We start from the raw sequence: 19,467 nt of genomic DNA on the forward strand, positions 1-19,467 counted from the left end.
GTATGTGCTTGAAAGTTGAGTTGATATTATCGCCAAATTCTTTCTCATATCTGTTGCTGGCAAGTCACATAGTCAAAGTTATTGCCACTTAGATGTATGACAATAATTTTGGAATGGAACATGCTGTCCAACAATTCCCACAACATGCTTTGAGCTCAATGTATACAAAATAATAAATTACAATATAAAATCAATACATCTCATAAACCAACCTACAACAATAAAACCAGTGTCCTATCCCCAATATGAAAGTCAACTCAACTCCTTCAGTTCCCTAATACCAATTTTTATCACTACCAACCTGTGTAAGCTTCTCTGAATGGCAGATTAATGAATGTCTGACCATCTAGACCCATTGGGATGTATTAGGTTCACTGGAAAGACCATATGTGAGACATTAGAGTCATATTACTATGTTGCAGCACTTTGGGTGCCATATTCCAGATGGATATATAAAATGTAAATTGTAGAATGCCACCAGCCAACCAAATGAATGGCTCTGACTGATACCCTGGATTCTGCATTGCTAGATGCGGTCCCTATTTTAAAGGACTGGGTACTGTAATGGTCACCGAAGCCTTGCCAAATCAAGTGACTACCTGATAACTGTTGAAACCTGGTACTTGCTTAAAGGGATACCATTGTGATTTATCAAGAAGAGTGAAATCTGGGTGGTCTTCGTGCCATATAGACCTATTATATATATATTTTTTAATTTATGAGAATAGACCTATTATATTTTTTGCCAAGCATATCTGGAAGCCCTGTACCATTTGCAGAGTCACCTGCTTGTTTCTACCATAGAAATATAGAAAATGATGGCAGATAAAGACCATACAGCCTATTCAGTCTTCCCATCCACATGGATTACTAAACTCTACAATCCCTTCTTTTTCTTTAGTTATTCTCTGTGCTTGTTCCATGCTTTCTTGAATTCAGACACCATCCTCATATCCAACACCTCCACATGAGACTTCTCCACAATGTGGTCCTGCATATTTCTTAGTGAGAAAATTTTAAAGGAATGAAATGTTTTCTTTGATCTTAATTTAAGTAATAATAAGCTAAACTGATAAGCACCTTGTAAACTGTTTTAATTCAAGAACATTCCTATAACTAAAACTCAATGTAAGTATTCTATAAGACAATTCTACATTTTCTGAATTAGTGTATTATTTTCCATAAAATTATTTTAAATGTTTGTATACATTTCTAAACTCTGATCAGCGAATCTACATGTAAGAAGCTAATTTGTAATATATCAGTTTTCATGTTTGTATTTTATACTTCTTTAAACAGATTAAACTGGTGAACATTAACTCAACTGATATTGCTGATGGGAGGCCCTCTATTGTACTTGGCTTGATATGGACTATAATTTTATATTTTCAGGTAAAGTGGGGGGGGGGGGGGAGGGTCGGCTTTCTTTTCCACTCCCCTGGCTTTCTATATCTGGAAGTACATTATTAAATGCTGCAAAATATTTCTATTTTGCTTTAACTTCTTATAAATCCTAATTTTACTGTGTCAGTAGTAATTCTTATACAGACTAAAAAGGTGAATGAGGTCACGCATGTTCCAGTAGAGATTTGTTGGACTAGTGCAGTTAGAATTGTTACTCAAATGTGTATTCTGATTTTACTTTAGAATCTGCATGCCCAAGTTGGGAGCTGTCTCTTTGCTTCTATATTTATATAGATGTGCACATGCACAGACAATCCAAAAAAAGGAAAACATCTTCCTCAAGGAGAACAGCAACACCACAAGAGTGGAAGATGCCACAAACCCAATGCAAACAGGAGCAAGACAAAAAAATTCAGCAAAAAAGTGTTGGCAACTTGACTTAAACAAAATAAAAGTTTATTTCACAAACCAATACACAGAAGCTGATAGCATGACCCAACACAAGCCAGTTTAAAAGAGATCCCAGCAGACACTGGAAGTCAATGTAACTTTGTAAGGCATGGAGTAGCATAGTCAGACCTCTTTTTGTGAAAAATTAACTTGAGCACTGTATTCTGTAAAATCTGTAACCCAGAAACTAATGTAGATGACAATAAACAATGTAGAACATTACAGTAGTCTAAATGAGACAAAATCAGTGACTCTACCAGAACCACAAAATGTTGTTCTGATTAAAAACTATGAACATCTCTCAATTGATGAAGTTTAAAAAAACTGACCTAACCACAGAATTAATCTGAGGAGCCAAAGAAGTATCCAAATACATTCCCAGGACTTTAGAAATCATTTCCCAATGAGAGTTTTGAAGAAGTAAGTGTACCAGATTGATTTAATCATAGTAGTTTAAGTCTTTCTTTGTAAAGCTTAAATCCATGGACAGTACCAAGCTGTTCAATTGTTTCTATACATTGCATAACATTAGGTACAACTGAAATTATGTCCATCTCAACTTGAAGTAATAAAAGCATATCACTGGCATAAGAAAATAACCTAATGCTGAGAGACAAAAAACCATGGCAGAACGAAGACACATAAACATTAAATAGAGACTGAGAGAGAGGAAAGCTTTGTGAGACTCCACAAGGAGATTGTTATTCATTTTGACTGTATAATGTCTATGGGTCAAAAACTCCTAGAACCATTCCAATACATTACAAGTGATACCTAACAGGCTGAATTTATTCAATAGAATATCATGGTCCTCTGTATCGAAGTCTTCAGTGAGGTCAAAATGCAGTAGTACTGCAGCTTTATCCTGAGCAAATAATGATTTCACCTCTGCTATTATAGCCAGCAAAATAGCCTCAGTTGAATGAAAGCTGAACTGTAAAGAATGTAAACAAATTTGGATAAAAAAATCTAAATGTAGTTCTATGACATAGGCTTCTAGAAATTTTGCAAGAAGAGGAATTCTGGCAACAGGTTGATAACTGGCTAGTTATCTAGCATCCATCTTTAATTTTTTTTTTAATCAAAGTTAAGATGATACCAGCCAACGCAATTGGAAAATACCCATTATGTAAAAAATCATTCAGAAAAGAAGTAAGCCAGTCAGCTATCTGATTAGGCATATGTACTAGAAGATAAGATGGACAGCTATCCAGCAAGCAGCTAGAATTGGATAATTTTATTAATATTAGGGCTGCGCATTAATCATGATTAGCGTTGCCCTTAATGCATCAGTCATTAATCATGATTAAAACAATTAATCACAATCGATGATTAACCACCCTCCCTCTCACCCTTTCCCGTCTGCATGCCCGGTCTGGCATCTCTTCCTCCCCTCCCGGACTGCTGGCGGCTCTCCTTTCCTCTCCCCTCTCGTCCCGGTTTATACCTTGTTATTTGCAGTAAGTCTTCGCCCTGCAGTGGCAGCATTTCAGCCTGCACCAGGCCTTTCCTTTTGACCAATCCCACCCCTTTCTGATGCAACTTTCTGTTTTCAGAAGGGGGGTCAGAAGGAAAGACCCAGTGCAGGCCAAGGCAGGGTGAAGTCTTACTGCAAATAACAAGGTAAACTGGGAGGGGGGGAGCTGCCGGCGGTCTGGGAGAGATGGTGGGCAGGCGAGCGAGGGAGGGAGGGAGGTAAAACATGGGAAGGAGGGAGGAAGGAATTGAGAGAGAGCCCAGGTGGGGGGGGGGGGGGGAAGTTGAGGGAGAATGTGGGAGGGGAGGCACATTTGAGAGAGAGAGAGTGAGACTGCGTGAAGGCTCAGGGGTCACTTGGATAGAGACAGAGTGAATGAAGGCAAAGGGGGGCGCTTGGAGAGAGAGAGGGAATGGGTGAAGGCACGGGGGCACATGGAGGGGGAGAGAGTGAGAAAGAATGGGTGAAGGCACAAAGGGGCACACGGAGAGAGACAGAGAATAGGTGAAGGCACGGGGGCATATGGAGGGAGAGAGAGAGAGAGAGAGAATGGGTGAAGGCACAAGGGGGCACATGGAGGGAGAGAGAGACAGAATGGGTGAAGAACAGCTGGCTATGCCCCAACTTTAATCACACAATCACGATAAAAAATTTGAATCATGCAATTAATAGCGATTAAAATTCTTAATCGAAATGCAGACATAGTTAATATAGATTTCGTTTTGGAGACTGTAAGAGATGGAAAATCTGATCAAACTCTTGTCAGCTGGGCAGCTACCTTCTACTTGATTTAATGAAAACATCACAACTGTATCATGATCCAGAGGGAAGGAGATTCTAATCTTTTCAATTTTGTCTGAAACATAATGTGCCAATCATTCAGCAGTAGAGCAAAGCTGCAAATCATCCCTTTTAAAATTTGGTGATGTCATCATACGAAACAGACCAAAAGAGACAACATGGAGAGAATAAACTGAGAGAAAATAAAACCCAATGAAGAACAAGACCACCCACCCCAAAATCAGCAAGATGAGCTAACACAAGTTGGTGTTCAACACGATCAAAAGCAAATGTTAAATCCAGAGAAACTACTACTAAATACTTTGTAGATCCCTACTCTAGATGGTGTGCCCTGGCCTCAGGGCCCTCAAGTTATAACAATCACTGTTTCTTTTGAATTAGCAAAGGTAATCATACTAACAGTAGATTCCATGACTCTCTAGCTAGATCTTGAGTGCATCACCTATAAGACTAAAGACTTACACTTGAGTGTTGGACATCAACACTGTGTCCGAGCCATGAGAGTCAGCCATAAGTAATATCCCACGAGAAATTAAGTAAGCATCAGAAGAAAAGTAGAAACTCTTCAGTTTTAGCAGTCAAGGGAAAATTAATTCTTAGACATTTATTCCTGGAGTAGTCAAAACATAATTAAGAAAGAAGGATGCATTTGTAAATGTAGGGAATAGATGAAAGTGGACACCTGCAAGGTATGCAGTATTGAGGAATAATGCCGGCATCCATAAGCTAAAATATGCAATACTAGATCAAGCCAAAGGCTCATCAAAGCCAGAAACCTTTCTCCAATAGTGGTTAGTCTGGTTCGCATGTACCTAGCAGGATCCCAAAGAGTAAATTCATTCCCTGTTGCTAAATCCCACAGATAAGAAGGTGTTTGAATAGCTATAGCAAGGAAATACTATATGGAAGATTATGACCTACTCTCAACCATTGAACCTGGTAAAGATTTCCTACATTAGTTGAGGTCATGTTTCTTTTTATCCTAGATTGAGGAATTGACCAGCAATTTGCCACAGCTGCATTCAATGTCTAGCAGCACATCTTCTGTGGATAGCTTGCTGAACTCTGAGGCCACAAGTCCTCCAACTAAACGAAAAGTGACAACTAAAATCCAAGGAAGCGCTAAGAAGGCATTACTGAAATGGGTGCAGTACACAGCAGCAAAGTAAGTATCCCATATGCTCACCTGAAACAGTTTAATTTATGTATGTATTTATTTGTTGGGATTTATTAACCATCTTTATGAAGAGATTCAACCAAGGTGGTGTACAGCAGGTACAGTTTAACTTAAAACTTACAATTTTGTTAACAGCATAGCAATAGTAAAATAACCAACTGTAAACATAAATACAATAAGTGGGGTACACTTGAAAACAATAAATTGAAACCTAATAATAGAACTACCATGAAACAGTATCAAAAATATACACATTTAACAGCACTGGAATTCAAATACCAGGGATATAACACAATGTTAGCATAATACTAATGATATACCTAATAAGCATATACAGACCATCGATGTTTCCTCCATACAATGTCTTCACCTCAAACCTCAGCAGCGCAGCTGGCCAATATCTCTACACTTCATAACTGACAAGTCTTATGCCCCCAACTCGTCATCGGTCAGTACAGGTGTAAGATTTTTTTCATTATTTCATTTCTTATCTTAACTGATATAAAATGTATTTTCATTTCTCATTATTTATCCAAAGAGATTGTATATACTCATCTTTGAACTGTAAACCAGATGTTTAACCCATGAAGTATCCCTGGGTTAAACATCTGGTTTACATTTCAAAGTCAAGTATAAACAATCTCTTTGGACAAATAATGAGAAATAAAAATAAGTTTTATATCAGTTAAGATAAGAAATGAAATAATGAAAAAATCTTACACCTATACTGACCGATGATGAGGTGGGGGCATAAGGCTTGTCAGTTATGAAGTGTTGAGATATTGGCAGGCAGCACCATGAGATCTGAGGTGAAGATAGTGTATGGAGGAAACATCGATGATCTGTATGAGTTTATAGTAGTGGATGGTTCCTATTATTAATTTTTTGCCTACGTTGGTGGAGAAATACACCTAATAAGCATGCATTAGAACATTCAACTAACTTAGATATGCTGCTAATGATTTTCTGCAATACAGCTTACCATATAGCAGAGTGACCAAGTACAGATATATGATGGGAACAAGATGCGTGGTACAGAGTCAACTGGAATAATTTGATGGTTACCTAAACTCAAGGCAAGTTCTTTGTATAGTTAAGCAAGAGATAATAAACTGATCTAAGTTACAGTGTGTATAGCAAGGTAGTTCAGATGCAGAATGAGTGTATAGTCAGTCACCTTATATATTAAGGGCTTGGGAGAAGAACCAGGCTGCTTCTTGCTTCCTGAAGTAGAGGTAGTCTCGAGTTATACATAGCCCTTCTGGGGCTACTCCTGAGAAGACTTGTACAATTTTTTTTGACGAGGGTAGAGATAGTGATGATCCTTGAGAGGACCTTAGATGTCTCAAAGGTATGTAAAGGGTTAACTTATTCTTTAAGTACTCTGGACCATTTTGTCTGTGGATATTGAAAATCAAACATAGAGTTTTAAAAGTACAGGGCATTACAGTAGTCTAGTCATAATGTTATCGTGGCATGGACCACTGTGGTCAGATTTGTCTTTTCAATATGGAGAGAGATTTTGTAGCTGCTGTAGATGATAGAGACAAGTTTTGAAGGTTGTTTGAATTTGTGGGATCAGAGTAAATAATGAGTCTACAGTACCCCAAGATTCCTGACCTGTGATTTTAGGGGGAGTTCATTCTTCCCAAAAGGTATTTTGAAGTTGGGTATTTGTCCTCTCGTGTTTGGCACCCAAAGAATCTCTATTTTACTTGGGTTCAGGCAGAGTTTGCTGTTGTTTGCCCATTCTTGAGTTGCAGTTAAGCAGGCAGTCAGTTTGCTCAGAACTGTGGGTAGGTCTGGTTCAATGGGTGTGAGTAGTTGCACATCATCAGCATAGATGTAAATTTTGTGCCCATTGACCCAAATAGCTGAGCCATATGCTTGAGGTAGATATTAAATAAAATGGGAGACAGTATGGATCCCTGTGGCACCCCACAGTTCAGTGCCCAAGGTAATGATGTGCTGTCGTTGCCTGTCTGACAAATAGGAATTGACGTATCTGACCACAGTGGTCCATACCTTGATAAAATCAGGACTAGACTACTTTATTGCCCTGTACGCTGGCTAAACCAAAAAGAGTTTGTATCAGCTTCAGCTAATTCAGAATGCTGAAGCACAACTAATAGAAGGCTTCAAGAGGCATGACTGTATCACACCCTTCTTGCAAAAACTACACTGGCTACCAGTACTATACAGGGCTAAGTTTAAAAATCTATGTTTGATTATCAAGGTCCTCAGACAAAATGGGCCAAAGAATAAGTTAGCCCTTTACACACCTTTGAGACCTCTAAGGTCCTCTCAAGAATCATCACTACCTGTACCCTCATCAAAAGAAATTGTACAATGTGATACCCATCAGTGAGCCTTCTCAGGAGTAGCCCCCATGCTCTGGAATTTACTCCCAGAAGGGCCACATATAACTCAAGACTACCTCTACTTCAGGAAACAGGTGAAAGCCTGGCTCTTTTCCCAAGTCTTTAATACATAGGGTGACTGACTGTACACTCATTCTGCACCTGGACTAGCTTGCTATACACACTGTAACTTAGATCAGTTCCTTATCTTTCTTAACTATACAAAGAACTTGCCTTGAGATTAGCTAACCATCTAATTATGCCAAGTGACTCTGTACCATGCATCTTGTTCCCATCATATATCTGACTTGGTCCCTCAGATATATGGTCCAAGTAAATACTTTGCCCCTAATACCTGTTTCTGCCAGTCTTGTAAGCATGATATTATGATCCATGGTGTTGAAGTCTGCCAAGAAATCCAGCAACACTAGTATTGAGGCAGATCCCTGTCACGATTTCTGTGCAGATCATTAAGAAGGCACACAAGAACTGTCTCTGTTCTGTACCCAGGTCTGAAGCCAGATTGACATGGGTCTAGCCAACTACTTTCAATTAGCCAGTTGTTGAGTTGACTGCAGACTGTCCATTCTATAAGTTTTGCCAGGAAAGGAATGTTAGAGACTGGTTGGTAGTTTTCGAGCTTGTCCTGGTCCAGTGAGCTCTTTTTCAGTAGGGGGTGAACCACAGCTCTTTTTATTGTTTCTAACAGCTGCCCTTCCATAAGAAAGGAGTTAATAATTTTAGTGGCCCCTTCAATGAGGCCTGTGCTCACTTTTCAGGATATTTTCAAGAGCTTCCTCTGTAACCTGGTTAAATGAGTCCCAGATGGCTGTGCATGGTGGGGAAGAGGGAGTGTTCTCTTCATTAGCTGGTAGGAGCTTTGATGGGACGGTCTGTAGGTCCTGATGGAGACCTTTAAATTTGTTAGCAAAGTAAGTGGCAAAATCATTGCCGGTTAGTTCTAACTGGGAAGGCTGGTTCTGTTGTGGGGTTTGCAGTAGGCTGTTTACTATTTTAAATTGCTGCTTGGTTGAATTTGATCACCTGAATGAATCCTAGAGCTGCCATCGTATCAAGGAAGGAGGCAGTAGTGGTGTCTGGAGTTTCGATGTGTAGGTTAAAGTTTCCCATGACCAGTAACCTAGAGTAGCTCAGGGTTACCTCAGTCACCAGATTCAGCTATACGAGTGCTAACTGATATTCAGCACTAGAACCCACATACCTAAGTAACCAAAATTAGACAGCCTTTTACGTGGTCCTGTTTGAATATTGCTGGCACCTGCATAACTCCCAGGTTCCTCCACAATTCCACCACTGGAATCCTGCAGTCTGAGCTAATATTCAGTGGCACTGCATGGTTAATTGGTTCTGAATATTGGCAGATGGACGGTTGAGCACAGTTGAAGCAGTCAAGAACTTTGAATATCAGGCCTTGGTATTTCTCTGGCTAACTCCAGAAGTTAGCAGAAAAGAAAAGCAGACCCACGTAGTAAAATAAAACAAAATGTATTCAACACAGATACATAAAATCAGCTACAACTTTCCTCTAACCGTCCATGTTTCACTGTCTCAAGGGCTGCATCAGGGGCTTAATATGAAACCAGCAAGAACAGTCCAATGTTTCCCCTGTGTGCTTAGTGCAGTGTAGGACAAGGAATAAAAAATAAAGCTCCCAAGCAGTGAGCTGTCTTTCTCAAGCTTTATTCTCTGCAAAGTGAGCATTAAAAGAATCCAAGTAATGTATAACCAGAGCAAGTATTATTGTTCTTTGCTGAACTATGCACAGAACATATCAGCTTTCATTTAAAGAAACATTTTTTGTACCACAGGAGACACATAAATCTAATGTCACTCCTAGGATCTTAATAGAGGGCACTAATGGTATCAGAATTCCATTAATTATAAAATCACTTGAAAGAGCTGTAGGACCGATATTTCAAATTACAAGTGCCTTTGATTTATCAGGATTAAGTTTCAATTATTGAGAGGTGAACCAACCTCTATGATAGACAGTTTCTCATTAATGGCTTGTATATCTTGTGAGTTAGACTGAGACTTATAGTAGTTAAGAGGAGAAGGGAAAGGAAACAGGGAAGGCATTTGATATACTGCCTTTCTGTGTTACAATCAAAGCAGTTTACATTTTAAATACAGATGATGTTTTTGCTAAATATCATCTGCATGTAAAAATGTTGCTAGGTCTAGCAATTTAGGGGTCCTGTTATTAAGGTGCGCTAATGGACTTATCGCTTTATATACTTATGGGCTATTATCATTTAGCATGTGCTAAATGTTAGTGTGCAATAAGATGCCATTTTACTAAGGTGCGCTGAAAAAATGACCTGCGCTGGTGTAGATGCATGTATTGGACGTGTGCAGGTCTGTTTTTCATCGCGCCTGCAAAAAAGACAAAATAAAAATTGGCGCACATCCATTTTGGGCCTGGGAATTTACTGCCACCCATTGACTTAGCGGTAAGGTCTCAAGTGTTAATCGGACGGTAATCGTTATGGCGCGTACACTGCTGATTACCGCTGGTTATTGCCACACGGTAGAAAATAGAAATTATTTTCTGCTGCGCATTTTGGACATGCGTCAATATTAGAATTACCGCCAGGGGCATGTGGTAGCCGGGCAATAGTTCTAAACTGACACGCGAATAGGCGCCTATGTGTCTTAGTAAAAGGGCCTCTAAATCTGTTAGCGCACCATAGTGAAAGGACCCCTTAATTAGACCTGCAAGAGGTGAGATAAAGATGCTAAGAAGAAGAGGCCCCAGGATAGAACCATGAGGCATACCACATATAAAATGTTGTAACGCAGACTGGGTATTCATTCATTGAACCATACACATATTACTTTCTGTCAGATAGCTATGAATAAAACCATCTCAAGACCATACCAGAGATGCCAGTGACCTTAAGTCCAATGAGTAACAGGGAATAAATCAAACACTGCAAAGAGATCAAACAACAGTAAGAGTTTCTTTGTGAGTTGTTCTTTGCATCCAGCGTAAATTCCGTTGCAATAGTCTGCGTGACTTAGTACCATTGATTGTATTAGGTTACGAAATATTTCCCTGGGGAAGAAAGGTTTTATGCGTTTAAGTTTCCACATTGAGTGGAACATTTTCTTTGTTGTGGAGTTCACTTGGCTCTTGAGAGTAAGGTTACGGTCGATTGTCACGCCGAGTATTTTCAGGCTGTTAGAAATAGGGAGGGTGTGTTCTGGGGTGATTAAGGTTGTGGGTTTGTATGTATTGTGTTGAGATGAGAGGATGAGGCAATGTGTTTTTCCAGTATTCATTTTCAATTGAAAGGAGTTTGCCCATGAATCCATGGTATTCAAGATTTCGTTGTTGATTTCTGTTAGATCATGTCTGAAGGGAATGTAAATTGTGACATCGTCTGCGTAGATGAACGGGTTGAGGCCTTGCTTTGATAATGACTTTGCTAGTGGGATCATCATTATGTTGAAAAGTATTGGTGATAGTGGTTATCCTTGAGGTACTCCACAGTATGCTTTCCAAGGTGGTGATATGTTTTGAGTTTGATTTCACTTGGTATGTTCTGGTGGTTAGGAAACCTTTGATCCAGTTGAGTATGACATTGAAAATGAGCTAATTTTGGGATCTTTCAATCAAGGGCATACACATGCTCTTTTCTAAGAATTTGGGACTATACCTATACATATGTGTATTTTTGTCAATAAACTGGAAATTAGTTTGCTTTGGAATGCAAAATTATGGTATTTCTTTGCAATCAATAGTTTTGGGGTTTCTGATTTATGAGTATTGATTGTAATATGGTGGGATGTAATTTGAATACATTTTAGAATAGTAAAGGGTAAGAGAAAGGGTATATTAAATCAAATCAAATCTTATACACCGCCAAAATCCCCTTTTCAGAGTTCAATGCAATTTACATCCTAAGTGGACTTGACATAGACTGATTAGAGAATATAAAAGTAATAAAGGAACATCATGAATAGTCTTGTAGACTGAAAAGGATGCAACAGTAGTAATGGTTTGTTATATAATAGTTTTTGGAAAGAGAAAAGAATTGAACCTCTTCTGGAAGCTGAAATAGCTATTTTCTGACCTAATAACAGTGGGTTAAAAATTCCATATTGAGACTCCTAATCGAGGGAAGAGAGAGCTAAAAATCTTCTGAGACCGGATTCTCTTGTAAATCAGCAGTGCTAATATCAATTGTCTTTCAGTCTGTTAGATTGAACCAAACATAACGATGAGACATTAATCAACAATTCAGATGTGAAGCCGTGTAAAAATTGGGAAACTAGACAAGCAGCTTTAAACCTGTTTCTTTCAGCTACGGAAGCCAATTAAGTTTGACAAGATATAATGAAACACTAGTGTATCTATTCAGTTTGAAAATCAGTCTAGTAAGTGTGTTCTTTATAATTTGCAGTTTTTTCTGGTATTCACACTTAATACCGAAAAATAAGACATTACAATAATCTAGGTGTGGTAGAACCAGCATTTTGACGAACAGTGCAAAGGCTTTTTGGTCAATAAATTACCTGGCTAGACATAGCTGTCTCATTTTAAATAGAGTTTTCTTCCATAGTTGATTAATATGGGAAGAATATGTTAGGGAAGAGTCAAGCAAGACACCAAGTACCAGGTATAGAGTGCATGTTCTGCCCCCATATTCACGGAGGCAGGTTGTTTATTTTTTTATATGTTTATGTTGAACATTGTTATATCAGATGTTCTGTACTCTGGTTAACTGCATGCTAATCGCCTGAACAGACAGAGTCTATCAGGGGAGAGAGAGCAGAACAGGGCAGTTCTATAAACAAGGCATTCACAAGTGACTGCCAATATTCCACTGAAGGGCTTACTAACATGTGCTACTGTTAACGTGTTATTTTAACACAAGCCCCATATTATGCAGCAAGACCAAGTTACTAATTACTAGGGTTAACGTAAAAAAATGTCTTAACTTTAAACAAATGTTAGTAACTATGCTCCTACATGTGACCCACTGAGTGAAAAGCTACCAAAAGTGGGGTATGTGACTTATTTATACGACAAGATAGAGGGATATCAACTGCATAATCCTGCAAAAATTTTGGCCTGAGTTATGGACTAATTACATCTTTAAAAAACCTGAGAAACCTTTATCAATAAAAAAAAGTAATTAATCCCAGAAATCACATAGCCCACTTTAGGTGCCTTCAGTTTTCAGTCTATAGAACATGAAAAACATCAAAGTTGTGAAAAGAAACTGCACAGTCCTATTTTACTGAAACTATAGGACACAAAACTTTCAGAAATAAACGTTTTGCGTCCAGACTTTCATAGCCCTTATCTCTGTTATTTGTAAGTCTACTTTTGGTATCTTTTTGCTCAGCAGGTCACAAATGCTATGCTGCAAATACCTGCTTAACTTACGTAGGGGCCCTTTTACTAAGCCGCGTAGGCATCTATGCATGCCCAACGCACATCAGTTTCGAGTTACTGCCCGGCTACCGTGAGGCTCGGGCGGTAATTTTGTTTTTTACACGTGACGACTACGCGCGCCGGAAAATAATTTTTATTTTCCTGCGCATGGCGGAAACCAGTTGGTAATCGTCATTCAACATGTGTAGGTGAGTACCACGTGAGACCTTACTGCTAATTCAGTGGCTGGTGGTAAGGTCTCGGACCCAAAATGGACCCATGCCAATTTTTATTTCGCCGCACGTCCATTTTCGGCAAAAATTTTAAAAAGACCTTTTTTTATAGGCGTGCTGAAAAATGGATCTGAGCACCCAAAACACGTGCCTATTCTAGCGCAGCCCATTTTTCGGCTCATCTTAGTAAAAGGACCCAATAGTGGGTACTTGCAAGAGAGGGGAGAATAAACAGGGAAGGAGCATGGGTGGGATATAGGCAGGGCTCCCACTTCTGCAATTAACTTACAGAATGCTGTCAAGTTTCATGTGTCCTTGCCACATTTAGGCACTTGGACTTCACCATCTTTATGGCCGGTGTAAGTGCCAGTGTATACACGTTAGGTGCACTGATACCAGGTAATACTAGTATTCTATTAGAGAACTTGCGTGTCTTGGTTCCGTTCCATAGTGCAATGCTCTTGCATGGCTTTGGGATGCCTAAATGGAGATGCCCTGTACTAGAATTACCCCCATAATGCTGGAAGTAATGATTTGTAAATCATTCTATTGCTACACAAGTGCACTAATGAAGGTCTTACTAATCCATATTAAATCTTAACTGTGCAGGAGGAGGAGAAATATGGGGTAAGTGGAGTGTGGAACAGCTTTATATATAACCTCAGTGGCACAGTATTGTGCATTTGAGCTAACACATGTCTCCAGAAGAGTATTGCTAATATTGTGGCATTTGTCAGTTGCTTCTTAACATCGTCATAAATCACATATCTTCTGGATAGCTGTGAACACTCTTTGGGATCACTGTGGGCCCCTTTTACAAAGCGGCGGTAAGCCCAACACGAGCTTACTGCTCACTAAAAAGGAAGTACTGCTAGGCTACCGCAGCAGCCCGGCAGTAGTTCTCACCCCCAGTGTCCATCATATCCGGCACTACAAAAATATATTTATTTTTGTAGTGCCGTTGTGTACCTGGCCATAATTGGGCAGTGCCACGTGCCACCTGGTTACCATCAGGTTAGCGCGGGAGTCCTTACCACCACCTCAGTGGGTGGCAGTAAGGGCTCCCCCCCCCCACACCGAAATGGCCATGCAGCAAGTGCTTCACTTGCCGCACGGCCATTTCTTTAAAAAAAGAAAGACCTACCTTTTACCCGCTGCGGTAAAAGGGGGCCTCAGCGCACGTCAAAAACACGTGCTGACGCCATCGCAGCCCCCCTTTTGCTGCAGCTAAGGTTCCTGTGCCAGTACTGCATCAGTAGTACAGTGACACTCACTCTTACGCTTCATGGATATGCAGCCTCATGTTGTCTCATTTGCCCTCGAAGCCTTGCTTGCATCTCATATATATACATTCTGTTGTTAATAGCAGCTAACCCTTCAGCTTTAATGAACTATGTGATTGCCAGAGTGACAATAATATGCAATTTCTGTATAATATCTGTCTCAGTTGACTTGTTCGTTGGCTTTAAAAATTAAATGGAATAATGAGCTGTTTCAGTTTTGAAATATGTACGGTGACCATAGGAGTGCAGACCACTGGAAACATGTGACTTTTGGTGGACATTTGTGAATGATTGTGTGTTCACCATAGGTATCTTTAGTTTAAAATAAAAGAGAATATTCATGGGTGAGTGCCCCAGATTGCCTCAGTAATCTGCAGTTGATCAGTGATCTGAACTGTAGAAACTCGATTACAGAAGACTTGTGTGATGAGTTAATTTAGCAGAGAAGGTGATTACGCTTTTTTCATGAGGCAAAATTGGAGGTTAGAGTACTTCGCAACACAGAAATGAACAATATTTTGACCCATGTTACTTTTTATATATTTCAAGGAGACTTGGAATAGAAATAAAGGATTTTGGACCAAGCTGGAGAAATGGTGTTGCCTTTCATTCTGTTATCTACGCCATTCGCCCTGATTTGGTGGACATGGAGAAAATAAAAGGAAGATCTAACCGGGAAAATCTTGAGGAGGCCTTTTCAATCGCAGAAGTAGAATTGGGGATCCCAAGACTTCTGGAGCCTGAAGGTACATTACAGTGTAATTACTGTTAGAAACACGTTTGGGCCTGCCAGCAGTAATGCTCCGTGCTAGCATGTGTTTTGGAGCCAGGTGCTAAAGTACCCCTTCATCATAAGGAAGGGATCAAACACCTCTAGCTCTGAGCATAAGAACATACGAGTACTACTACTACTATTTAACATTTCTAAAGCGTTACCAGGGTTGCGCAGGGTCAGACCTATGGTCCATCTAGCCCAGTATCCTGTTTTCCAAACAGTGGCCAAGCCAGGTCACAAGTACCTGTCAGAAACTCATATTTTCCCCTTTTAATTCAGAACCCAGCATTTGTTTCAAAGGTAGATTTTTAGCTATTAGTATTGGGTTTGAAGCATGTGCTGGGTTTTACATGGTGTATTTTAATTTGGCATGATGTTTTTTTATCAAAGTCATCAAACATAAGCTAATAAGGAATGACATGACAATCAGATGGAATATTTAGGAAAGGAACAGAGAACAAACCAAAAAATACCATAATGCCTCTGCATTGCGCCATGGTGCGACTGCACCTTGAGTATTGTTTGCAGTTCTGGTTGTTACATCCAGTGGCGTACCAAGGGGGGGCGGTGGGGGCGGTCCGCCCTGGGTGCACGCCGCTGGGGGGGTGCTGCGTGCCGTTCAGCTTAGTTCGTTTTCCATGCTCCCTCTGCCCCAGAACAGGAAGTAACCAGCGACGTGCACCCGGGGGGGGGGGGTGTCCTTTCGCCGGGGGGGGGGGGGGGTCGCGCTGCACTGGGGGGGGGGGGGCGCTGCACCCAGGGGGCAGGGCGCATCGGCGATCCGCCCCGGGTGTCAGCCCCCCTAGGAACGCCACTTGTTACATCTCAAAAAATATATAGTGGAATTAAAAATGGCACAAAGAAGGGTGACCAAAATGATTAAGAGGATGGAAGGACTCTCATATGAGGAAAGACTAAAGTGGTTTCAGCTCTTCAGCTTGCAAAAGAGACAATTGAGGGAGGATATGATAGAGGTCTACAGCTGATTCCAGATTTTTAGGCCAGGTTGATCCAGTTCTGGTTTCACCCTAATGCCACTACTACTACTTACCATTTCTATATCGCTACTAGATATACATAACACTATATATTAAACACATATGAGACAGTCCCTGCTCAACAGAGCTTACAAGGTAATCAAGACAGGCAGACAGGACAAATAAGGGATTAGGGAATGAAGGGCCCGATGCACAAAACTTACTAAGCTTTAAACTTTTCCTTTAGACCAGTTGTAGCCAGTTGTTAATTTTTCAGAAAGTGCAAAGACTATGGGACACTGCATGAAATTGCAAAGTAGTGCACTCAAAACAAATCAGAGGAAACATTTTTTTTTCACTCAGTGCACAGTTAAGCTCTGGAACGCTTTGCCAGAGCGTATGGTAAAAGTAGCTGAGTTTAAAAAAAGGTTTTTGACAAATTCCTGGAGGAGAAGTCTATAAACTGCTATTAAGGCAGACCTGAGGAAAGCCACTGCTTACCACTGGAGGTAAATAGCGTTGGGATCCTGTCAGGGATTTGTGACCTGGATTGGCCACTGTTGGAAACAGGATACTGGGCTTGATAGATCTTTTGTCTGACCTGGTATATCAATTCTTACATTCTAATGTTCAGACTCATTTTCTATAAATATGTTATAATTCCATCACCATGGTAAAGCTACAAAGAGGATCACCAAGCAAAGAAAGGATTTCTAGAAGGCTATTGGTAAGGATGTGATGCAGTTTAGTATATAGAGAGAAGCTTTTGGCTAATTCTAATTTTTTGATTTGTTCTTCTGGTACATTGTGGTACCCATAGTACAGATTCCTAAGCAAAGAAACAGAACTAGTAATACTGCAATGCACTGGTAAAAACATGGGTCCCTGTTTACTAAGCCGCGCTAAGGCGTGCTAGCATTTTTAGCGTGCACTAAACATTAACAAGTGCTAACCGTGTAGATGCCCATAATATTCCTATGGGCGTCTACACGGTTAGCTAGCGCACCTTAGTAAGCGGGGCCCCTGGACTGGTAAAGGAAGTTGCACTGCAAAATGGATTCACATCACATTACCACAGTGGCAAAACAAGTCCTACATTTGAACTGTTTCTTCAAGATACCAGGGAGCTCTTAACTCTTCCCTTCTGCATTTCATATAGAGGGGAATTTTATAAACGACACTCAAAAAATCGGTGCGATTCCCATGCTGAAATTGTAAGCGCTAGACTTGCGCCTGCTGAAACATAGTGTAAATGCTGGCGCCCAAGTTGGGCATGCAGACCAAATATTCTATAAATATGCGTATAATTTTTTGGAATACCCCTGACGTGCCCATCCCATGACCACACCCCTTTTGAGATACAAACTATGGAAGTTAGGTGCCCTTTCTTATAGAATAACATGCAGCCAGATGAGTGCATAAATTTTAATGGGTGCCAATTAACATCATTAATTGATGGTTAACAGATCATTAACCAATTAATTTCCATTCACATCTTGAGCTTGCACATAAATTTGGGCACACACAACTGGACGTCATATATAGAATTTGGGGGGTAATTACCATCTCTGCTCTATCTCCTTATAGATTTGCTGGCATTTTTATCACTTTTCATTGAAATAACAGTTTATGGCAGTCAGATGGGCTATACTTTTAATGATAAATAGCAAGTGCTCAGCAATTACTTGTGTCCAGGAGATGAACGAATGTATTTTGTATTACAAAAATTGCATTTCTTAATGTAGATAAATATTTTTTGAGTCACAACAGATTGCATCTAATGTTGCAAAGTCAATTTTTTAAATTGTTGCCTTGGACCATAAGGTTCATTAGGGAAAAAGACCAAAGTACCTCAGTGATCATCTAATTATGTACATTCCTGGCAGAAGACTTTGTTCTATCCAGGACTGCCTCGTTCAAATGTCTTCTGCTGTCAGAAATCTCTTTCTGCAGTAGTTTCTGTTCTTTGGAACATTTTACCGAAGGAGATTAATCATAGAGAGTAGCCTTTAGGAAGCATTCAAAATCTGGTTTTATTTTAGCCTAGAAAAATGCCTCTGCTTAGTATAATCTGTAGAGTACAAACACAATTGGTTAATTTTGTAAGGCTTTTTCTATTTGTAAAGAGTTTTACATGCAAAAGATGGTTCTGATACAATCCTATGAATGTGTACATGCATACAAGTACACATGCCAACAAGAAAATGCATATTTTTATGTGATCTGTGTATAGGCAGTCTCAGGGTTGTCATTTCAGCAAAGCAGAGGCAGGGTTGCAGTGTTCGCACATACTTCATAAAATGTAGCATTAACTTTTGTGACAGCATTTATGCACTATTGTGGATTATTGTAGGAGACTATTTCAAAACAGAAAAGCGTCTAAAATGTGGCATAAAGCAGCATTTGGATGTTTTCCCACAAAAACATCCAAATCAGTATTTTCGAAACCTATTTTTAGACGTTTTTCTATGAAATCTGTCAGAAGTGCGTCCAAATCTCAAGAGGGCATGCCAGGGGCATGTTCAGGCCAGGACTTGGGCTTTCAGGCATTTTTCAGTCATAATGGAACAAAACAAAATCATCCAGGACTAAAACGTAAGATGTTTTGAGCTAGACCTGTTTTTATAAAGAATAAGGCACAAAAAGGTGCCCTAAATACACAGATGACCACTGGAGGGAATCAGGGATGACCTCTCCTTATTCCCCCAGTGGTCACTAATCCCCTCCCACCTCTCAAAAATGTGATGAAAAACAATACTTGCCAGTCTCTATAACAGCCTCAGATGTTATATTCAGGTCAATTGGAACAGCATGCAGGTCCCTGGAGTAGTCTAGTGGTTGGTGCACTGCACTGCAGACAGGTGGACCCAGGCTCTTACCTCCCCTTACCTGTTATACTTGTGGACGAAACTGTAAGCCCTCCAAAACTCACTAGAAACCCACTGTACCCACATATAGGTGTCCCTTTCACCCGTAAGGGCTATGGTAGTGGTGTACAGTTGGGGGTAGTGGGTTTTGTGGGGCTCAGCTGACAAAATAAGGGAGCAATGGTGCAATGTGTACCTGGGAGCATTTTATGAAGTCCACTGCAGTGCCTCCTAGGGTGCCCTATTGCTGTCCTGG

At 40.1% G+C, this 19,467-nt stretch overlaps 1 protein-coding gene across 1 annotated transcript in view; it reads left to right on the forward strand.

The window, feature by feature from the left end:
- SYNE1 (spectrin repeat containing nuclear envelope protein 1) overlaps positions 1-19,467 on the forward strand; it is a 982,166-nt gene that overhangs the window by 146,924 nt on the left and 815,775 nt on the right. Inside the window, 3 exon segments of the mRNA XM_030198470.1 lie at positions 1,300-1,392; positions 5,119-5,297; positions 15,142-15,338. Coding sequence (XP_030054330.1) covers positions 1,300-1,392; positions 5,119-5,297; positions 15,142-15,338 — 469 coding nt within the window.

The sequence above is a fragment of the Microcaecilia unicolor genome, chromosome 3, assembly GCF_901765095.1.
Source record: "Microcaecilia unicolor chromosome 3, aMicUni1.1, whole genome shotgun sequence".
NCBI lineage: Eukaryota > Metazoa > Chordata > Amphibia > Gymnophiona > Siphonopidae > Microcaecilia > Microcaecilia unicolor.